Raw genomic sequence first — 23,276 nt, 5'->3', positions numbered from 1 at the left:
CGCCCCGATCTCAATTCTCAGTTGTGATGAATTTTTCATTCGTTGTCAGATCGAGAGGCGGGGCTTAATTGCAAGATCCATTTTTGTCTAGAAGACTGAAAAAACGATTACGTATATTAAGAAAAAAGGCAAAATATAAGCTCCGCCCACCCGCCCTATCTCAATTGTGATGATTTTTTTCTAATCGTCGAGAGCCAAAGAAGTGGAATTTAACGGCAAAATCTTTATTATTTCTCTACAAGGAATTACCATGTAAGACATGTTTCTGAGTATCGTGTTATACAAAGAATACTATGTTTATTAAGACAAAATTGAAGCCAAAGATTAAGCCCCACCCATACCTGCCCTGATGTAAATAGTAATGAAATTTTCATTCGTTAGCAGACCTAGGGGCGGAGCCTAATTGCAAAATCCATATTTCCTTACAAAAATTGAAAAATTTTCCATTTTAAACATGTTTTAGGTTTCTAAGAATAAAAAAATCATCAGAAATGGGATGGGGTGGGTGGGCGGGGTTTATATTTTGTTTTTGTTTCTTAATATGCCTAGCATTCTTTGAACAACACGATCTTCAAAACATGTTTTTAATTTCTTGTAAAGAAATAAGTATTTTGCAGTTAAGCTCCGCCCCCTTGGTTCACGGTGAATAAAAAAAAATCATCACAATTGAGACAGGGCGGGTGGGCGGGCTTACATTTTGCCTTTTTGTTTTAGTATGTGTAGACATCTTTTCACAACATGAAACTTAAAACATGTTTAAAATGGACAATTTGTGTAAGAGAATATCGATTTTGCAATTAGGCTCCGCTCCGTAATTCCAAAAACTATATTTCCTTGCAAAAATGGATCATTTTAAACATGTTCTAAGTTTCTTGTTGTGAAAAGATGGCTATGTATATTAAAAAACAAAAAGGAAAATATAAGCCCCGCCCACCCACCCTGTCTCTATTCGGATGATTTTCTTTATTCGTCGTAAGCCGAGGGGCGGAGCTTAATTGCAAAATCCATATTTCTCTAGAAAATTTTGGCATGTTGAACATGTTTTAAGTTTCCTGTTATGAGAAGATTACATATATTTAAAAAAAACGGGCTAAATATAAGCCCCACCCACCCACCCTATGTCAGTTGTAATAATTTTTTTATTCGTCGTGAGCCGGGGGGCGGAGCCTACTTGCAAAATCGATACTCTCATATAAAAATTTACGATTGTAGACATGTTTGAAGTTTCTTGTTATCGAAATAGTCTACACATATTAAGATCACAAAGAAGTAAAAATTGGTAAAAAAAAAAGGGCGACAAAAAACCGCGATAAAGTAGAAAAAAAATGTGATAAAAAAAAGGGTTCAAAAATAAGAGAAAAAATAAATAAATGCGACAACAAAAAGCAGCAAAAAAGGTACAAAAAACGCTACCAACATAAAGGCTACAAAAAAAATGTAACAAAATGCAGAAAAAAAGCGACAAAAAAATTAAGTATTCTTTGAACAACACGATACTCAAAAGAATATTTTTATTTTATTGTAAAGAAATAAGTATTTCGCAGTTAAGCTCCGCCCCCTTGCTTCACGGCGAATAAAAAAAATCATCACAATTGAGACAGGGCGGGCTTACATTTTGCCTGTTTGTTTTAATATGTGTAGACGTCTTTTCACAACACGAAACTTAAAACATGTTTAAAATAGAAAATTTGTATACGGAAATATCAATTTTGCAATGAGGCTCCTCCACATAATTACAAAATCTATGTTTCCATGCAAAAATGTACCATTTTAAACATAAGTCTCTTGTTGTGAAAAAATTGTATATGAAGAAAAAAATATATAAGCCCCATCCGCCCACCCTATCTCAATTCTGACGATTTTTTTATTCGTCGTAAGCCGAGGGGCGGAACTTACCTAATTGTAAAATCCTTATTTTTCTACGAGAAATTACCATGTGAAATATGTTCTTAAGTAATCCTGTTATACAAAAAAAAAAAAACAAAAGTGAAGCCCCACCCATCCGTCTTGATCTCAATAGTGACGAGTTTTCATTCGTTGTCAGACCGAGGGGCGGAGCGTAATTGCAAAATCCAAAATCTATATTTTCCTATACAAATTTACTATTTTAAACATGTTTTACCTTCCTTATTGTGAAAAGAAGACTACAAATATTAAGAACAAAAAAAATGGCAATAAATCTTGTTGATTTAAAGGTCGAGAACTGTCTTTAATAACAAGACAAAAGTACTGACAGAAAATGTCCCCTACTTTAGGGGATTTTTCTTCGGTTGGCAGCGGTGCACACTACCGCAATTTGATTGGTTGAAAATCCTACGTCAACGTAACGGCAAAGCGCCAAAGTTAAAAGTCGAACGTCACTTCAATGGTGTATAAGTTGCGCTCTAAGGTGATAAACTGATAAGATGTGAGCGTTTCCGTATCCATTTTCTTTGTTTACAAATTATTAGGTCGAAGTCGAAATGACAAAGAGCAAATCAAGGGAATTTAAACTCATTTATTTCACATTATATAATCGTTTTCACTGTTATACCACAGTATAGTTATACAGATCAGATACATCAACTCTTTCTGTTAACTGTCGATGAGAATGGTAAGCATTTAACTAATTAATAATTATAAAAAGTGAAGTGCAAACCGTTCCATTATCCGCCTGAACTGTAAAAACTATAGACTGTGTGTTCCTGAAGTCGCAGTTCATTATCAGGCACTCATTGTTTAACAAAAATAATTGATTAACTGACGTCAGATAACGAGTAACGACCTTAATGAGTCATAGTTATCAGAATAGACCGACATACTAACAATTCAATTCCAGTTTTGTTATTTCACAGCATTCAAAGAAAAAGTTGATTCAGAATAAAATTTTAATTCCACAAATAGTGCAGGCATGTAATTATTGTGCGGCACGACCTCGATGTATAGGCACCCAACATTACACTGCAACTATCACCATGACTCAGTCTCTTGACATTGACCAAGAATAACAACAAAAAACTGCACATGTGCAGTAAATTATCGCATGTAGCGTGAATTTCCACCGATTCCTTGTCAATCATTTGTGTTGTAATGTTTGTTTTTCCGGTTTTGCCGTTCCGAATTTCACCTTTATTCGTTTTCGGTGTTGAATGTAGTGGAAACTAGTTGCATTGTGACGCCATCCTTGACGCCATATTGGACCAAACTACTACATCCGAATTATCTGATAACCATCAGCATGATCTTTATCCAATCAAATCGTGTTCATCGTGCATTTTAATGCCGCGCTATTGTTTTTCCGTTTTACGTAGTGATAGTGTGCAGTAACGTAGCACTTGTTAATGGCGACAGGCGCCATTTTGGTACAAGTGGGATTCCCCGAGTGCGCAAATTGTATTAAATTACGATTGGCAGTGGTTGGTGGCACAGTTGAGCAGTCATGGGCGACGATGTGAGTACATTTGTGTAATGCATTTACGAATTTTAAAATGACACGTTTAGGGATCTTCGGTTTGTCAAGTTTGTAAGGAGTATATCCACGATCTGGGACACAACAATACGGTGAACCACCGATTTCACTTTACGAAATGGGCATACAACGAATACCGGTAAGTGTTGAGGCACTGTTTTGTTCCATTTCTTTGTTTCACCATATGAGTTAAAATTGGAGAAGTGTTCACTATTACTACGAAGTGGCAAGTCTGCAGCCTTGTATTTCGTAGGTCACTAGATGTACGAACCATTTATGAAAGCCTTATGGTTATTTAATATTATTTTACAAAAAGTACGTTTGTCCGGATGGAACAAAGCTTTTTATTGACGTTTATCTTCTAATCAGACAAAGTTTTATGTACATGTTTCCTTTATTTGATAGTTTTATCTCGTACTATTTGAGATGTGCTAGTACAATAAGTACACAATGTTAATCAATTAATGGCTTGAATTTTTTAAAATTATTTTTCAAAAGACACGAATAAATAACTGTGTTTAAAATTTCCGCCAACGTGACGTCACGGGCCCAACAGGCTCAGTGGGGTGTGATTCGTAGCCAATGGGAAGAGGCAGGCATGTGACGTCACCACATTTAATTGATAGCAAGTATAAAAATGCGGACATACCAATATCAATGTTATCGGGTTTAATTTTACATTGTTTCGCAAAATCTGTGCCAATACAAAAAATGCTGAATTGCTGAGCCATGAATGTACTTTAATGAGTCATCAGGTCTTTGTTTCTACGATTTATAAGAATTTTTTTCATCTGTAGCTTGATTTTGACGTTTTGAGAGCCAGTGATTTCTTTTTTTACAATTAGAACTGCTGGAATACGTATAATCCTGGCTTTACTTTGCCTTTTTTTGTTCATTGTTGATCTTAATTGAATGAAGTGAAATTGAAAATAAAACGAATTAGCGTTGGCTGCGACACTGTGTATAGGTGGTACCACTGCACAACCCATTCTTAAGGTCGATTTATAAACTTGTCGCCGTTACGTTGTCGTTGACGTTGGGTTTTCAACCAATTAAATTGCGGTAGCGTGCCAACTTGACGGAAAATCCCCTGAAGTAGAGGGGACATTTTTCTGGTTGACAGCTCTAACTCTACGAAGATCAAATGGCATCATTTTCTACGCTTTCTGTCAGTACTTATCCAATGTTGAAGATAGTTCTCGACGTTTAAATCAACAAGATTTATTACTGTTCGTCTCAAAACAGATTGGGTATTATAACTACAAGGGTTTACGTTTTGCCCTTTTTTCTTAATTTTTTTTTTTCCACAACAAGAGAGGTAAAACATGTTTAAAATAGTAAATTTTTAGGAAAGTATCGATTTTGCAATTAGGCTCCGCCTCTCGGTCTGACAACGAAAAAAAAAATTATCAGAATTGAGATAGCGTGGGTGCGTGGGGCTTATTTTTAGCCCTTTTTTTTAATATATGATCTTCATAACAGGAAACCTAAAACATGTCAACATGGTAAAATTTTCTAGAGAAATATGGATTTTGCAATTAAGCTCGGCCCCTCGGCTTACGACGAATAAAAACAAAACATCAGGATTGAGACAGGGCGGGTGGGCGGGGATTATATTTTGTCCTTTCTTTCTTAATATACATAGCCATCTTTTTACAAGAAACTTAAAACATGATTAAAATGGTAACATTGTATAGGGAAATATCGATTTTGCAATTAGGCGCCTCCCCTCGGTCTGACAACGAATAAAAAAATCATCAGAATTGAGATCGGGCGGGTGGGCGGGGCTTATATTTTGTCTTCTTTTTCTTAATATACATAGCCATTTTTTCACAACAAGAAACTTGGAACATTTTTAAAATGCTACATTTTTGCAAGGAAACATGGATTTTGTAATTATGGAGCGGAGTCTAATGCAAAATCGATATTTTTTTATACAGATTTACCATTTTAAACATGTTTTAAGTTTCATGTTGTGAAAAGAAGTCTACACACATTAAAACAAAAAGGCAAAATATAAGCCCGCCCACCCGCCCTATCGCAATTGTGATGATTTTTTTTATTCGTCGTGAGCCAAGAGGGCGGAGCTTCACTGCAAAATACTTATTTCTTTACAAGATATTAAAAACTTGTTTTGAGTATCGTGTTATTGAAAGAATACTACGTATATTTAAAAAAAGAAGCAAAATATAAACCCCGCCCACCCACTCCATCTCAATTGTGATGATTTTTTTTTATTCTTGGAAACTTAAAACACGTTTAAAATGGTAAAATTTTGTAAGGAAATAAGGATTTTGCAATTAGGCTCCGGCCCCCGGGCTCATGACGAATAAAAAAAATCATCACAACTGAGATAGGGTGGGTGGGTGGGGCTTATTTTTAGCCTTTTTTTTTAATATATGATCTTCATAACAGGAAACCTAAAACATGTCAACATGGTAAAATTTTCTAGAGAAATATGGATTTTGCAATTAAACTCCGCCCCTCGACTTACGTCGAATAAAAAAAAATCATCAGAATGGAGACAGGGCGGGTGGGCGGGGATTATATTTTGTCCTTTCTTTCTTAATATACATAGCCATCTTTTCGCAAGAAACTTAAAACATGATTAAAATGGTAACGTTGTATAGGGAAATATAGATTTTGCAATTAGGCGCCTCCCCTCGGTCTGACAACGAACAAAATAAATCATCAGAATTGAGATCGGGTGGGTGGGCGGGGCTTATATTTTCCCTGTTTTTTTCTTAATTTACATAGCCATTTTTTCACAACAAGAAACTTGGAACATTTTTAAAATGCTACATTTTTGCAAGGAAACATGGATTCTGTAATTATGGAGCGGAGCCTAATGCAAAATCGATATTTTTTTATACAGATTTACCATTTTAAACATGTTTTAAGTTTCATGTTGTGAAAAGAAGTCTACACACATTAAAACAAAAAGGCAAAATATAAGCCCGCCCACCCGCCCTATCGCAATTGTGATGATTTTTTTTATTCGTCGTGAGCCAAGAGGGCGGAGCTTCACTGCAAAATACTTATTTCTTTACAAGAAATTAAAAACATATTATTGAGTATCGTGTTGTTCAAAGAATACTACGTATATTAAGAAAAAGAAGCAAAATATAAACCCCGCCTACCCACTCCATCTCAATTGTGATGATTTTTTTTTATTCTTAGAAACTTAAAACACGTTTAAAATGATAAAATTTTGTAAGGAAATAACGATTTTGTAATTAGGCTCCGCCCCCCGGGCTCATGACGAATAAAAAAATCATCACAACTGAGATAGGGTGGGTGGGTGGGGCTTATTTTTAGCCTTTTTTTTAATATATGATCTTTATAACAAGAAACCTAAAACATGTCAACATGGTAAAATTTTCTAGAGAAATATGGATTTTGCAATTAAGCTCCGCCCCTCGGCTTACGACGAATAAAAACAAATCATCAGAATGGAGACAGGGCGGGTGGGCGGGGATTATATTCTGTCCTTTCTTTCTTAATATACATAGCCATCTTTTCACAAGAAACTTAAAACATGATTAAAATGGTAACGTTGTATAGGGAAATATCGATTTATCAGTTAGGCGCCTCCCCTCGGTCTGACAACGAATAAAAAAAATCATCAGAATTGAGATCGGGTGGGTGGGCGGGGCTTATATTTTGCCTTTTTTTCGTAATATACATAGCCATCTTTTCACAACAAGAAACTTAAAACATGGTTAAAATGGTACATTTTTACAAGGAACCATGGATTTTGCAATTATGGAGCGGAGCCTATTTGCAAAATCGATATTTCTTTATACAAAGTTTCCATTTTAAATATGGTTTAAGTTTCATGTTATGAAAAGAAGTCTACACATATTAAAACAAGCAGGCAAAATATAAGCCCGCCCACCCGCCCTATCTCACTTGTGATGATTTTTTGTATTCGCGGTGAACCAAGCGGGGGCGGAGCTTAGCTGCGAAATACTTATTTCTTTACAAGAAATTACAAACATATTTTGAGTATCGTGTTATTGTAAGAATACTACGTATATTTAAAAAAGAAGCAAAATATAAACCCCACCCACCCACCCCAACTCGATTGTGATGATTTTTTTATTCTTAGAAACTGAAAACACGTTTAAAATGGTAAAATTTTGTAAGGAAATATGGATTTTGCAATTAGGCTCCGCCCGTCGCCTCATGACGAATAAAAAAAGTCATCACAACTGAGATGGGGAGGTTGGTTGGGGTTTATATTTAGCCTTTTTTTTAAATAATATAATCTTCATAACATGAAACTTAAAACATGGTAAAATTTTCTAGAGAAATATGGATTTTGAAATTAAGCTCCGCCCCTCGGCTTACAACGAATAAAAACAAAACATCAGGATTGAGACAGGGCGGGTGGGCGGGGATTATATTTTGTCCTTTCTTTTTTAATATACATTGCCATCTTTTCACAAGAAACTTAAAACATGATTAAAATGGTAACATGGTATAGGGAAATATTGATTTTGCGATTAGGCGCCTCCCTTCGGTCTGACAACGAATAAAAAAATCATCAGAATTGAGATCGGGCGGGTGGGCGGGGCTTATATTTTCCCTTTTTTTCTTAATTTACAAAGCCACTTTTTCACAACAAGAAACTTGGAATATGGTTAAAATGCTACATTTTTGCAAGGAAACATGGATTTTGTAATTATGGAGCGGAGCCTAATGCAAAATCGATATTTTTTATACAGATTTACCATTTTAAACATGTTTTAAGTTTCATGTTGTGAAAAGAAGTCTACACACATTAAAACAAAAAGGCAAAATATAAGCCCGCCCACCCGCCCTATCTCACTTGTGATGATTTTTTATATTCGCGTTGAACCAAGCGGGGGCGGAGCTTAGCTGCAAAATACTTATTTCTTTACAAGAAATTAAAAACTTGTTTTGAGTATCGTGTTGAAAGAATACTACGTATATTTAAAAAAAGAAGCAAAATATAAACCCCGCCCACCCACTCCATCTCAATTGTGATGATTTTTTTTTATTCTTGGAAACTTAAAACACGTTTAAAATGGTAAAATTTTGTAAGGAAATAAGGATTTTGTAATTAGGCTCCGCCCCTTGGCTCATGATGAATAAAAAAAATCATCACAACTGAGATAGGGTGGGTGGGTGGGTGGGGGGCTTATTTTTAGCCTTTTTTTTTAATATATGATCTTCATAACAGGAAACCTAAAACATGTCAACATGGTAAAATTTTCTAGAGAAATATGGATTTTGCAATTAAGCTCCGCCCCTCGGCTTACGACGAATAAAAACAAAACATCAGAATTGAGACAGGGAGGGTGGGCGGGGATTATATTTTGTCCTTTCTTTCTTAATATACATTGCCATATTTTCACAAGAAACTTAAAACACGATTAAAATGGTAACACTGTATAGGGAAATATCGATTTTGCAATTACGCTCCGCCCCTCGGTCTGCTGACAACGAATAAAAAAATTATCAGAATTGAGATCGGGTGGGTGGGTGGGGCTTATATTTTCCCTGTTTTTTCTTAATTTACATAGCCATTTTTTCACAACAAGAAACTTGGAACATTTTTAAAATGCTACATTTTTGCAAGGAAACATGGATTTTGTAATTATGGAGAGGAGCCTAATGCAAAATCGATATTTTTTTATACAGATTTACCATTTTAAACATGTTTTATGTTTCATGTTGTGAAAAGAAGTCTACACATATTAAAACAAAAAGACAAAATATAAGCCCGCCCACCTGCCCTATCGCAATTGAGATGATTTTTTTTATTCGTCGTGAGCCAAGAGGACGGAGCTTCACTGCAAAATATTTATTTCTTTACAAGAAATTAAAAACATGTTATTGAGTATCGTGTTGTTCAAAGAATACTATGTATATTACGAAAAAAAAAATAAAGCCAAACATTACTTAAGAATATATTTGGTAATTTCTTGTAGAAATACGACAAATAAAAAAAATTATTAGAATTGAGAGAGGGCGGGTGGGCGGGGCTTATATATTGCCTTTTTTTCGTAATATACATAGCCATCTTTTCACAACAAGAAACTTAAAACATGGTTAAAATGGTACATTTTTACAAGGAACCATGGATTTTGCAATTATGGAGCGGAGCCTATTTGCAAAATCGATATTTTTTTATACAAAGTTTCCATTTTAAATATGTTTTAAGTTTCATGTTAGGAAAAGAAGTCTACACATATTAAAACAAGAAGGCAAAATATAAGCCCGCCCACCCGCCCTATCTCAATTGTGATGATTTTTTTATTTGCCGTGAATAAAGGAGGCGGAGCTTCACTGCAAAATACTTATTTCTTTACAAGAAATTAAAAACATATTTTTGAGTATCGTGTTGTTCAAAGAATACTATGTGTATTAAGAAAAAAGGGATAATATTAACCCCGCCCACCCACCCCATCCCACTTGTGATGATTTTTTTTATTCTCAGAAACTTAAAACACGTTTAAAATGGTAAAATTTTGTAAGGAAATATGTATTTTGCAATTAGGCTCCGCCCCCCGGGCTCACAACGAATAAAAAAAATCATCACAATTGAGACAGGGTGGGAGGATGGGGCTTACATTTAGCCTTTTTTTTTTAATATATGTAATCCTCTTTTCATAACAGGAAACTTAAAACATGTTCAACAAGGTAAAATTTTCTAGAGAAATATGGATTTTGCAATTAAGCTCCGCCCCTCGACGTACGTCGAATCAAAAAATCATCAGAATTGAGATCGGGTGGGTGGGCGGGGCTTATATTTTCCCTTTTTTTCTTAATTTACATAGCCATTTTTTCACAACAAGAAACTTGGAATATGGTTAAAATGCTACATTTTTGCAAGGAAACATGGATTTTGTAATTATGAAACGGAGACTAATGCAAAATCGATATTTCTTTATACAAATTTATCATGTTAAACATGTTTTAAGTTTCATCTTGTGAAAACAAGTCTACACATATTAAAACAAAAAGGCAAACTATAAGCCCGCCCACCCGCCCTATCTTACTTGTGATGATTTTTTATATTCGCCGTGAATCAAGCGGGGGCGGAGCTTAACTGCAAAATCCTTATTTCTTTACAAGGACCTAAAACATGTTTTTGAGTATCGTGTTATTGAAAGAATACTACGTATATTAAGAAAAAGGAGCAAAATATAAACCCCGCCCACCCACCCCATCTCAATTGTCATGATTTTTCTTTTATTTTTAGAAATTTAAAATACGTTTAAAATAGTAAATGGTTGTAAGGAAATAAGGATTTTGCAATTAGGCTCCGCCCGTCGGTTCACAACGAATAAAAAAAATCATCACAACTGAAATAGGGTGGGTGGGTGGGGCTTATGTTTTGCTTGTTTTTTTAAATATATGTATGTATATATAATCTTCTTTTCATAACAGGAAACTTAAAACATGTTCAAGATGATAAAATTTTCTAGAGAAATATGGATTTTGCAATTAAGCTCCGCCCCTCGACTTACGTCGAATAAAAGAATCATCAGAATTGAGATCGGGTGGGTGGGCGGGGCTTATATTTTCCCTGTTTTTTCTTAATTTACATTGCCATTTTTTCACAACAAGAAACTTGGCACATGTTTGAAATGGTACATTTTTGCAAGGAAGTGTGGATTTTACAATTGTGGGGCGGAGTCTAATTACAAAATAGATATTTCCGTATACAAATTTGACATTTTAAACATGTTTTAAGTTTCATGTCGTGAAAAGAATTCTACACGTATTAAAACAAAAAGGCAAAATATAAGCCCGTCCACCCGCCCTATTTCAATTGTGATGATTTTTTTATTTGCCATGAATCAAGGGGGCGGAGATTAACTGCCAAATACTTATTTCTTTACAAGAAATTAAAAACATGTAATTGAGTATCGTGTTGTTCGAAGAATACTACATATGTATATTAAGAAAAAAAAGGCAAAATATAAACCCCGCCCACCCACCCCATCCCATTTGTGATGATTTTTTTATTCTTAGAAACTTAAAACGCGTTTAAAATGGTAAAATTTTGTAAGGAATAATGGATTTTGCAATTAGGCTCTGCCCCCGGCGGACGACGAATAAAAAAATCATCACAACTGAGACAAGGTGGGTGGGTGGGGCTTATATTTAGCCTTTTTTAAATATATATAATCTTCTTTTCATAACAGGAAACTTAAAACATGTTCAAGATGGTAAAATATGGACTTTGCAATTAAGCTCCGCCCCTCGACTTACGTCAAATAAAAAATCATTAGAATTGAGATAGGGCTTGGATTTTCCTTTTTTTTTTTCTTAATTTATATAGCTATTTTTTCGTAACACGAAACATGGTTAAAATGGTAAATTTTCGTAAGGAAATATGGATTTTGCTATTAGGCTCCGCCCCTAGGTCCACCAACGAATGAAAACTTCATTACTATTTAGATCAGGGCAACTATGGGTGGGGCTTAATCTTTGGCTTTAATTTATTTAATGTACCTACATAGTATTAGACGTCCATCTTTTACAGGAAAGCGCTAGTTAACGACCGACACGGCATAGAGTTGAAGATCGAAGTGAAAAAAGTGAACAATTTCCACTACGACTTCCGTAATATCAAAGGGAAATACGTAATAAAGGTAGACGATTCCAAAAGTGTTACTTCTACGGTCATACACCACAAACCAAAGCTAATTTCAGGTCACTCCAGAGCAACTTCGACTCCACAACTGCACCATAACGTTCAAATGCAAAATAAAAAACACCAGAAAAGACCCCATTTTCGTCACAAACACAAACGTACTGCACCCTTCACACTACTTCGACATTATCCACGACAATTGCTTCGGAGACGACGAATCCACGTTCATCAAAATAGCACCAGGTTAAATGAAACTCAAAATTTTTGAACCCGTCTTAATGCAAAGATTTAGGTCATGTGTACCCGTTCAAAGTAACTTTCACGACGGACGTTTTGTCCTGCGCTAGTTACAAGATTCCGTTGTCTTGTGATTTTCAAACCTGTGACAATAAAGATAATTTTACGATAGTGAGGACATTCGTAAGTTGGCAATTTGAAAATTAACAAAAGTTACTAGTGTGATTGTAGTTGACGATCATTGCTGACAACATCACAGTTGAAGAGGAAAAAACTAAAAGCCCCTTTACGAGTCAGCCGTGGAAGGACGTTTACACGAATCCTACCACAAAGACGACGTAAGTTTTAAACGTAACGTGAAAATGTAGTAGTAATGGTGTAATTTTAGAAAATATACGGATGAGTATCCAGTTCCAGGGAACCTGAAGCGGCTGCTCTACCATGGGTTGCAAAAGTTTGATAACATGAGTGAGACCGACGAAAACAATCTGGACCAAATAAGGTAGAACCAGTGAACCACATATTTGCTTAGTATTTTTGTGTTAAATTTGTAGGTGGTGTCTCCAAACATTAACGCCACAAAATTACAACCAGTACTGGCACCACGTCCTGTGGCTAGAAGAACAAGGTCAGAGTTTAATGTTGAGCAAATACAACATGCAAGGGGTAGAACTACCACTTCAAGTCTTAGCAAATTAATTTTTCGTGTGTTTAGGTTACAATGAAGATTAAAAACGACGACGTTCTATTACTAGAAGTACCAGGACTTGCAGAGAAACGACCCTCTGTGATAGTGGGCGATTTTATTCGTATCCGACTGACCAATGACCACACCGCGTACCAAGGTTTTGTCTGTAAGGTCAACGATACAACCGTAGAAATCTCGCACCTTGACGAAGAGTACGTTTTTATTTTCAAAACGTATATATTAGTACTATAGATTAATATAGATGCGACATACAGGCTGATTTTGCAAAACCATCCTTATTGACATTGGAGTCCTCAACTGTCAAAGGCAAGCGCCAAATTTAAATAGTCGATGCCAATAAAAAATTTTGATTCACTACAACTCGTCGCCTGAGAACTTGTTTGATTTACAGACCAGAGCGCGCTCAGGCCAATGTCGACTCTAAGTGTTCAGAAGCGATTTGGTTGGTTTAGACTATAATTTCTGCGGGAAATAGTTCTTTGGTCGGTTTTTATAGCGACCAAGTGATTTTTTTTGGTATATATTTAGATGATTTTACATATTTTGTTTAACTAAGAATTAATTCTTTATTTGTCTTTTATACTAGCAAAACGTCTTAAACTAAGAATATTGTTGAAATCGTAATGACCCGATGGATTTTTTTTCGGGAAAACGTTTTGGAAACACTGTTCTATTTTGTATGATTTTTTTTAATGTTTTTAGTGACAATTTTTGTGGTTGTTTTCGATATACTGTATGATATTAACAGTGAGAAAAAAAATAAACAATTAAAGAAAAGAACTGAAATGAAAATCGAGAAATCGAAAAGTTAAAAATTGAACAATTTATAAATTGAGAAATTGACAATCAAAATATTGAAATATCCAAAGAACGAGACATCGGAAAGTGATGAAGTCGAAAAATCGAAAAATAGAGAAATCGACAAACAAAAAGTTAAAAGTTGAAAAATGGAAAGAGCGGAAAAATCAAAAAACGAAAAAATGGAAAACTGGAAAAACTGAGAAACCGAAATTGGCCAAAATAAAAAATTGAAAAAATGATAAATCGAAAACCTGAACATTCAAGTCTCGATAAATCGGGAATGAAAAATTAACAAATTGAAAAATTAAAAAACAGAACATCTAAAACCAGGAAGTCGAAAAATCGAAAGATTAAGAGATATTGAAAAATTAAAATATCAAAAGAATAAAAAATCTAAAATTTAAAAGTCCAAAAATTGAAAAATCGAAAAAGTAAAAAGGTAGACACATCGAAAAACCCAGAAGTCAGAAATAGAAAAGCCGAAGAATTGAAATATTGAAAAATCCTAAAACTGAAATATCTAAAAACTGAAAAATCGAAAAATCAAAAAAGTGAAGTCGAAAAATAGAAACCTTAAAAAATCGAAAAATCGAAAAATCAAAAACCTGAAAAATCAAAAAATTAAAGAATTGAAGAACAGGAAAATCGAAACACTCGAAGGTCAAGAAATGGGAAAATCAAAACATCGATTAATTGAAAAATCGAAAAATTGAGAGTTTATAAAAGTCAAATTTAAAAAATTAAAAAAGCGAAAATTTGACAAAATGACAATTGAAAAACTGAAAAATCAAAAACCTAAAAAGCTTCAAAATTGAAGAATTGAAGAAACGAAAAAACGAAAATCGAGTTTATAAAAATCAAATTTGAAAAATTGAAACAAATTGAGAAATAATGGTAAAATCGAAAAATTGAGCAATAAGTAAACTGAAAAGTCCCAAAACTGAAATATCTAAAATTGAAAAATTAAAGAAAAACTGAAGAATTGAAAAAGTGAAAAACAACAAAAACTGAGAAATCGAAAAATTAAAAAATTAAAAACCTGAATATTCGAAAAATTGAAGAATTGAAAAACAGGAAAATCCAAACAGTCGAAAGAAAAAAAAATGGGAAAACAAATTAATTGGAAAACCCAAAAATAGAATTTAGAAAAATAAAAAATCGAAAAATTGGAAAAAACGGAAAAAACGTAAAACTGAAAATTGAGAAATTGAAAAATTGAAAGTGGAGAAATTGAACAATGGAAGAAAAACTAATGAGTGGAAAAACTGAAAAATCTCAAAACTTAAAAATTCAAAAACTGGGAAATTAAAAAATTGAAAAATTGAAAAACAGAACATCTAAAACCAGGAAGTCGAAAAATAGAAAGATTAAGAAATATTGAAAAATTATAATATCAAAAGATTAAAAAATCTAAAATTTAAAAATCCAAAAATTGAAAAATCGAAAAAGTAAAAAGGTAGACACATCGAAAAACCCAGAAGTCAAAAATAGAAAAGCTGAAGAATTGAAATATTGAAAAATCCTAAAACTGAAATATCTAAAAACTGAAAAATCAAAAAAGTGAAGTCGAAAAATAGAAACCTTAAAAAATCGAAAAATTGAAAAATCAAAAACCTGAAAAATCAAAAAATTAAAGAATTGAAGAACAGGAAAATTCAAACACTCGAAGGTCAAGAAATGGGAAAAATCGAAAAATTGAGAGTTTATAAGTCAAATTTGAAAAATTAAAAAATCGAAAATTTGACAAAATGACAATTCAAAAACAGAAAATTTAAAACCTGGAAGTCGAAAAATCAGAAGGTTAAGAAATCTTGAAAGCTTGAAAAATTGAAATATCGAAGAACTGAAATGAAAAATCAAGAAATCGAAAAATCTAAAATTTTAAAAATTAAAAAATCTTAAATTTAAAAATCGAAAAAGTAAAAAAAATCGACACATCGAAAAATCCAGGAGTCAAAAATCGAAAAGTCGAAAAATCGAAATATTGAAAAATCCCAAAACTGAAATATCGAAAAACTGAAAAATGAAAGAAAAACTAAAAATGGGAAACTAAATCGGGAAATCAAAACATTGAAAAATCGAAAAATTTAAAACGACAATTGAAAACAGAAATCTAAAACCGGAAGTCGAAAAATCGAAAGATTAAGCAATCGAAAAATTGAAAAATCTAAAAAGTAAAAAAATCGACACATCGAAAACTCCAGAAGCCAAAAATCGAAAAGTCGAATCAAAATATTGAAAAATCCCAAAACTGAAATATCGAAAAATTGAAAAATGAAAGAAAAACAGAAAAATGGAAAACCTGAAAAATCCGAAAACTGAAATATCCAAAAACTGAGAACCTAAAGTCTAAAAATTGAGCAATAGAAAAATCCAAAAAGTGAAGTCGAAAAATTGAAATCTTAAAAAATAAAAAACTTAAAAATCAAAAACCTAAAAAATCGAAAAATTGAAGAATTGAAGAACAGGAATATCGAAACCCTCGAAAGTCAAGAAATGGGAAATCGATCGATTAATTGAAAAATCGAAAAATTGAAAAAACGACAATTGAAAAACAGAAAATCTAAAACCGGGAAGTCGAAAAATCGATTGATTAAGAAATCAAAACATCTGAAAAATTCGCAAACTTGAAAAACTGAAATATCGAAGAGCTGAAATGAAAAATCGAGAAATCGAAAAATCTAAAATTTTAAATATTGAAAAATTAAAATACCAAAAAATCGAGAAATCTAAAATTTAAAAATCGAAAAAGTAAAAAGTCGACACATCGAAAAATCGACAATTGAAAAATAGAAAATCTAAAACCGGGAAGTCGAAAAATCGATTAATTAAGAAATCAAAACTTTTGAAAAATTCGAAAACTTGAAAAACTGAAATATCGAAGAGCTGAATTGAAAAATCGAGAAATCTAAAATTTAAAAATCGAAAAAGTAAAAAGTCGACACACCGAAAAATCCAGAAGTCAAAAATGGAAAAGTCGAAGGACAGAAATCCCAAAACTGAAAAATGAAAGAAAAAGTGACGAATCGAAAAACTGAAAAATCCCAAAATTGAAATATCCAAAAACTGAGAATCTAAAGAATCGAAAAATTGAGAAATCGAAAAAGTCGAAATATCGAAACCTTAAAAAAATCGAAAAATTGAAAAATCAAAAACCTCCAAAATCGTAAGATCGAAAAATTGAATAATAAGTAAACTGAAAAATCCCTAAACTGAAAAATCCCAAAACGGAAATGTCCAAAAACTGAGAAATTATAAAGTTGAAAAATGAGAAATCGACAAATCTAAAATTTTAAATATTGAAAAATTAAAATACCAAAAAATTGAGATATCTAAAATTTAAAAGTCGACACATCGAAAAATCCAGAAATCAAAAATGGAAAAGTCGAAGAACAGAAATCCCAAAACTGAAATATGAAAGAAAAACTGACGAATCGAAAAACTGAAAAATCCCAAAATTGAAATATCCAAAAACTGAGAATCTAAAGAATCGAAAAATTGAGAAATCAAAAAATAAAACATAGTGAAGTCGAAATATCGAAACCTTAAAAAAATCGAAAAATTGAAAAATCAAAAACCTGCAAAATCGTAAAATCGAAAAATTGAATAATAAGTAAACTGAAAAATCCCTAAACTGAAAAATCCCAAAACTGAAATGTCCAAAAACTGAGAAATTATAAAGTTGAAAAATGAGAAATCGAAAAATCAAAAAAGTGTAGTTGAAAAATCGAAACCTGAAAAAATAGAAAAATTGAAAAACCAAAAAACTTGAAAAATCAATTAATTGAAAAATCTACAAATAAAGAGTTCATAAAAGTCAAAAATAGAAAAATCGAAATATTTAAAAATCGTAAAATTGAAGAGAAAAACTGAAAACTGAGAAATTGAAAAATTGAGAAATTGTAAAATCCAAAAATTGAAAAATAAATAGGAGTAAACTGAAAAGTCCCCAAACTAAAATTTCTAAAAACTGAGAATTCGAAAGTTGAAACAGCAGAAATTATGGTCGAAACCTGTTGGAATGTGTATCAGATCACGGATCATGGCTTATAAATCAAATCGTTTGTGAACGCTTAGAGTCGACATTGGCCTGACTGCGCTCTGGTCTGTAGATCAAACAAGTTCTCAGACGACGAACTGTAATTCGTGTGACCTGAATTAAAGTGAAGGAAACAGTAACCAGCTTGTAATATTCTGGTAAATCTAGTGTCAATTCGTCGAAAGTAAAACGCGTCGTTAAAAATATTGACATTTTTTCTAGTTAATTTTATTCCTAGTAAGAAACAAACACTGTTGCCAACATAAGTCGAGGACTCCTCAACCGTCATTTAATTTAAACTACTTATGACGCTTCTCTATGTTCTCTGTTAGTACGTTCGGACTTTTTTAGCATAGTTGAGTACGTCGCGAACGACCCGAGTACCGAAATGGACGTGTCTTTCATGCTGGGCCGAGTATCGTTCGAGAGGATGCACCGAGCCGTGGATATTCTCGTTCGTACTGGAATGGTGACCAAACTTTTCCCGCAGGGTCAATTCCAAGTTAAACACAATACAGCTCATAAACTCTCGGACTCACAGTACTACTTAAAAGTGACTCCTTTTGTGTACGTAATTGTAATATTGTAGGTACTTCAACAAGTCCGTTTGTAAAAACGGTGACCAGAAAAAAGCGGTCGACAAAATTTTGAATAGTACGCACGATTTCCCGTACATCATTTTTGGTCCACCCGGTACTGGGAAAACCGTGACTCTTGTAGAAGCGATACTACAAATAAAAAAACGTACCAAAAAAAAGATATTGGTTTGTGCGCCTGCCAATTCTGCGTGCGATATGTTGGCGTTGAAACTGAAGGAACATTGTACTAATGAGGAGCTAATCCGTATACATTCGTCCACAAGAGATATGTAAGTATGTAATAGCAGTAGAGAGCGGATTTATAAGCACAAAAAAATTAAAAATAAGTGCTTAAATAAGCACAACATTTTCAATAAAAAAGTTTTATTTTAAGCAAAAAAGCATTAAAACATAATCGTATTACAAATCAAAGACACTTCTTAGAACTTTGGATAAAATATCATTACAATAATCCTAGACTTTATATTTTACATACGTATTTCAGTTTTCTTTAAAACAATTTATGATTGTAATATGTTCCAAGTTGTCCACTGTAAAATTTTTTCGCCGATCATTTAAAACGTGTTTAAAATTGGACAATGTGCGTTCAACATCCACATTCGTTGTTGGCGCAAATTTGAATTTTGCAACTAATGTTGAATCTAACTCCAAATTTTCCACCTTCTGGCCTTGTAAAACATGAGCAACGTCGGAAAGAACACCGAAACCTGCATTTTTATTTAACACTTATTGGTCAAGTTTTTGAGATACTCTAGTACCAATATCACCCCTTACTGCGTTTGCTTGTTGTTTAAATTCTTTCACTAAGTTTATGCCATCAAGGGGTTTTTATTGGAATTGAAAATGAGATCAGGTAAATTAATAGCTATTTAACGAACAAGTTTGTTAATAAAGGTGATTAATAATCGAGATATTTTAACGCGCGAGGAACGAGTTTTTATATTTTTTCTTTTTCTCAATTTGAAATTTTTCAGTTTTTGGATTTTTCAATTTTTTTTGTTTTCAATTTTTCGTTTCTTCAATTTTTGATTTGCAGGTTTTCTAATTTTCATTTTAGATATGTAATAATAATTATAATTTTTATTAGAGTTGTTCACTTTTTCAATTTTTCGTTTTTGGAATTTTTTAATTTTTCGATCTTTGAATGTTAGTTTTTGGACTTTACGAACATTTTTCGATTTAATTCGTTCTTTGATTCATTAATTTTTTCTCGATTTCTAGTTTTTCAATGTTTCTATTTTTCGTTTCTTCAGTTCTACAATTTTGTCAAATAAATGTTATATAAATAAAAAAAAAGTAACAGTGTACCTATGGTCTATGAATCCGCGTTGAATTTTTATCTTCGACATCGAAATTTTTGTGGAAAAATAAAACAAAATTGAATTACAATTTTTCGATTTCTTGATTTCTCGATTTTTAGTTTACTTAATTTTTCGATATTTCAGTGTTACAATTTTTGCAATTAAAAAAAAAATAATTTTTACATTTCTCAATTTCTCTGTTAATCATTTCTTTGATTTTTCGAATTTTCCTCTTTCCAATTTATCGATTTTTCAGTTTTTCGATTTCTCAAGTTTTCGTTGTTCCAATTTTGGGATTTTTCAATATCTCCAATTTTTTTATTTAAAATTTTTCACTTTTTTGATATATCGATTTATCGATCTTTTGATTTTTAAAATTTCTGATTTTTCGAATTTTGAATATTTTGATTTATCGCTTTTTTTTTTTTAGTTTAAATATGTATTTCAGTTTTAAATTTTCCGGTTTTTCGATTTCTCGGCTTTTCCATTTTCAATTTTTTATTTCTTCAATTTTTTTAGATTTTTAAAATTCTCCATTTTTCGATTTTATGTTTTGTTATGCTTCGATCTCCCGATTTTAACCTTTTTAACGTGTATTCCAATTTTTCGATTTCTTACATTTCGATTTTTCGTTTTTTCGATTTTAAAATATTTTTACTTTTCGTTCTTTTTTTCGATTCTGGATTTTTCAAGTTTTCGATTTCTCAATTTTTCAACATTTCAATTTTGAGAATGTCTACATTTTTCAGTTTTTTGATATTTTCATTTTTCAACTTTTTAAATTTTGATTTTTCGACTTACCGGAAATCGATTTTTGGGTTTTTCAATGTTTCGACTTTTCAGTTTTGAGATTTTTCAATTTGTAGATTTTTTGGTTTTTCATTTCTTCAGTTTTTCGGTTTTTCAAGTTTTCGAATTTTTAAATTTAAAATTTTTCAGTTTTTCGATTTTATTTTTTTTACGTTCCGAATATCCGATTTTAATTTTTTTTTATGCTTTTCAATTTTTGGTTTTTCTAAATTTTCATTTTTCCATTTCTCAATTTCTCGATTTTTCGACTTTTTGATTTTGTGTTTTTTTTAAATGTTAAATTTTTCGTTATTGTAATTTTTCTGTTTTTTAAATTTTAGATTTAGATTTAGATTTTTCGACATCTTGAATTCTCGATCTTTTTTCAGTTTGAATTTCTCGGTTTTTCGATTTTCCAAAATTTCGATTTTTCAATCTTTCGATTTTTGAAAATTTTCGATTTCTCGATTTTTCAGTTTTTGATTTTCCAACTTTTAGATGTTTCAAATTTTAGAGTTTGCAAATTTCACGAGTTTACAGTTTTTAATTGCGTCAGTTTTTCGATTTGCAATTTTTCCTGTGGGTTTTTAATTTTCTTTATTTTTTCAATTTTCTGCTTTCAATTTTCCTTTTCATTTGCAGTTTTTCTAGTTTTCATTTTAATTATGTAACACTCCTAATAATTATAATTTTTAAAGTTGTTCACTTTTTCAGTTTTTCGTTTTTGGAATTTTTCAATTTTTCGGTGTTTGAATGTCACAGTTTTTGGACTTTACAATTTTCAAGATTCTATAATTTTTCGATTTTACAATTTTTGGATTTTCCAATTTTTCAATTCGAATGGTTTTTCTTCTTTTCCATTCTTCGATTCATTATTTTTTTTTTAGATTTTTAAGTTTCTCGGTTTTTAGTTTTTCATTGTTTCAATTTTTCATTTTTTCGAGTTTTTAACTTTTCGAATAAACAAAATCGAAAAATTATAAAATAGAAAAATTGTAAAACTGAAAAAGTACAAAATGAAAGCTTCGAAATATAAAAAAATTGGAAATCAAGAACTTAAAAAGTCAAAGATTGAAAATGTAAAAAATTGAATAAGCAAAAAATTACAAAATCCAAAAAAACATTGAAAAAATAAAGATAATGGAAAATGAAAATATCGAAAATCTGAAAAATATAGAAATTGAAAAATTCCCAAAATTGCGATGTTTAAAATTGAGATAGCGAAAACTTAAACATCGAGAAATCGAAAATTTTTTAAAATTGGAAAATTGAGATATGAGAAATCGAAAATTCCAAAAATGGAAAAATTGAAACACATTAAAAAATTTAAATCGGGAAATCGAAACATAAAGATTATAAAAGGGAAAAATGAAAAATTTTTAAAATCGAAAATTTAAAATATATACTAGAAAAATCGAAAATTTTGAAAATCGAAAAACCAAGAAATTGAAATCGAAAACTTAAGACTTCAAAAGATCGAAATAGGCCGAAATCGGAAAATTCAAAATTGAAATATTTACTTAAAAAAAAGATTAACGGAAAAATCGAAAAACTCAAAAAAATCGATAAACCTAGATATGAGAAACAGAAAATTCCAAAAATCGAAAAATTGAAATAGAGATTAAAAAGTTTAAAAAATCGAAGTTAAAAAATCGTAAAAACAAATTCCATTCGATTTTCCGTTTTATCGATTTTGTCAATTTTTTTTTATTTTCCGATTTTTCAATTTTTCGAATTTTCTACTTTCCGAATAAACAAAATGGAAAAGTTATAAAATAGAAAAATTGTAAAATTGAAAACTCAAAATGAAAAAACGCAAAAGTATAAAATGAAGGCTTCGAGAAATCTAAAAACTTGAGAAATTGAAGAAACGGAAAATTCAAAAATCGAAAGATTAAAAATTGAGAGACTTAAAGATCGAAAAATTGCGGTCGAAAACACGAAAATTATTGTAAAATCTAAATATTGAAAATTGGAAAATCGAGGAATTGAAAATGTGAAAAATTGAATAAACGAAAAATTGTGATATCAAATCCAGAAAATGAAAATTAAAAAACGGGAAAATGGTATAAAAAAATGAAGAACTTGAAACAACATCATTACGCCGAATATGTTCATTGCGCTACACATAACCTCAATTTAGTCCTTAATGATAATGATTCTATTAAGAATGTACCAGGAATTTCCGCATTTTATGATTTAATAAATGCTATATACGTCTATTTCAGTGAGAGTTTTTAATCTCTCAACATTTATGAGCTGAAATTATTTTAACATCAAAAAAGAAAAGTGAAATAGATGAAGCTGTAGCTCTTCGTAAAAAAATGGATTCATTTGAATTTGTTGCTCTATTAGTATTTCAATGCAAAATTTAAAAAATGTTAATTTGGTCTCAAAAACTTTACAGAGCTCAAATATTACTTTAGATGAGGCTTGTAAATGGATGGAACATCTAAAAGACAAATTTCAAAATATACGTGACAATTTTGAACAAATAATGGAGGAATCAAGGAAATGTGCTGATACCTGGAAAATTAACAATTCTTTCTCAAATAAACGTATAAAAAAAGTAAAACTGTTTCATGACGAATTATGTGAAGATACCGTTTTCAAAGATCCCACTGAAAAATTTAAAACAACCGTTTTCTATCCTGCTCTTGATATTTTAAATAGTCAAATTAAAGATAGGTTTGAAAGCATGAAAAACGTCAGAAACTA

The 23,276-nt window shown here is 31.6% G+C and overlaps 1 protein-coding gene across 1 annotated transcript in view; it reads left to right on the top strand.

Moving 5' to 3' along the window:
• The first annotated feature begins 2,974 nt into the window (after positions 1-2,974).
• LOC135142882 (putative helicase mov-10-B.1) overlaps positions 2,975-23,276 on the top strand; it is a 30,863-nt gene continuing 10,561 nt past the window's right edge. Inside the window, exons 1-11 of the mRNA XM_064074674.1 lie at positions 2,975-3,430; positions 3,481-3,587; positions 11,973-12,081; positions 12,143-12,326; positions 12,376-12,503; positions 12,552-12,658; positions 12,709-12,822; positions 12,875-12,986; positions 13,036-13,220; positions 18,221-18,409; positions 18,459-18,737. Coding sequence (XP_063930744.1) covers positions 3,419-3,430; positions 3,481-3,587; positions 11,973-12,081; positions 12,143-12,326; positions 12,376-12,503; positions 12,552-12,658; positions 12,709-12,822; positions 12,875-12,986; positions 13,036-13,220; positions 18,221-18,409; positions 18,459-18,737 — 1,526 coding nt within the window. The 5' untranslated portion in view covers positions 2,975-3,418. The remainder of the gene's footprint in view (positions 3,431-3,480; positions 3,588-11,972; positions 12,082-12,142; positions 12,327-12,375; positions 12,504-12,551; positions 12,659-12,708; positions 12,823-12,874; positions 12,987-13,035; positions 13,221-18,220; positions 18,410-18,458; positions 18,738-23,276) is intronic.

The sequence above is a fragment of the Zophobas morio genome, unplaced genomic scaffold (assembly GCF_036711695.1).
Source record: "Zophobas morio isolate AGI-343-1 ecotype UQ-CSIRO unplaced genomic scaffold, CSIRO_AGI_Zmor_V1 ptg000054l, whole genome shotgun sequence".
NCBI classification, from domain to species: domain Eukaryota; kingdom Metazoa; phylum Arthropoda; class Insecta; order Coleoptera; family Tenebrionidae; genus Zophobas; species Zophobas morio.
The sequence above is the reverse complement of the archived record's forward strand: the minus strand, read 5'-3'. Positions and strand labels throughout refer to the sequence as shown.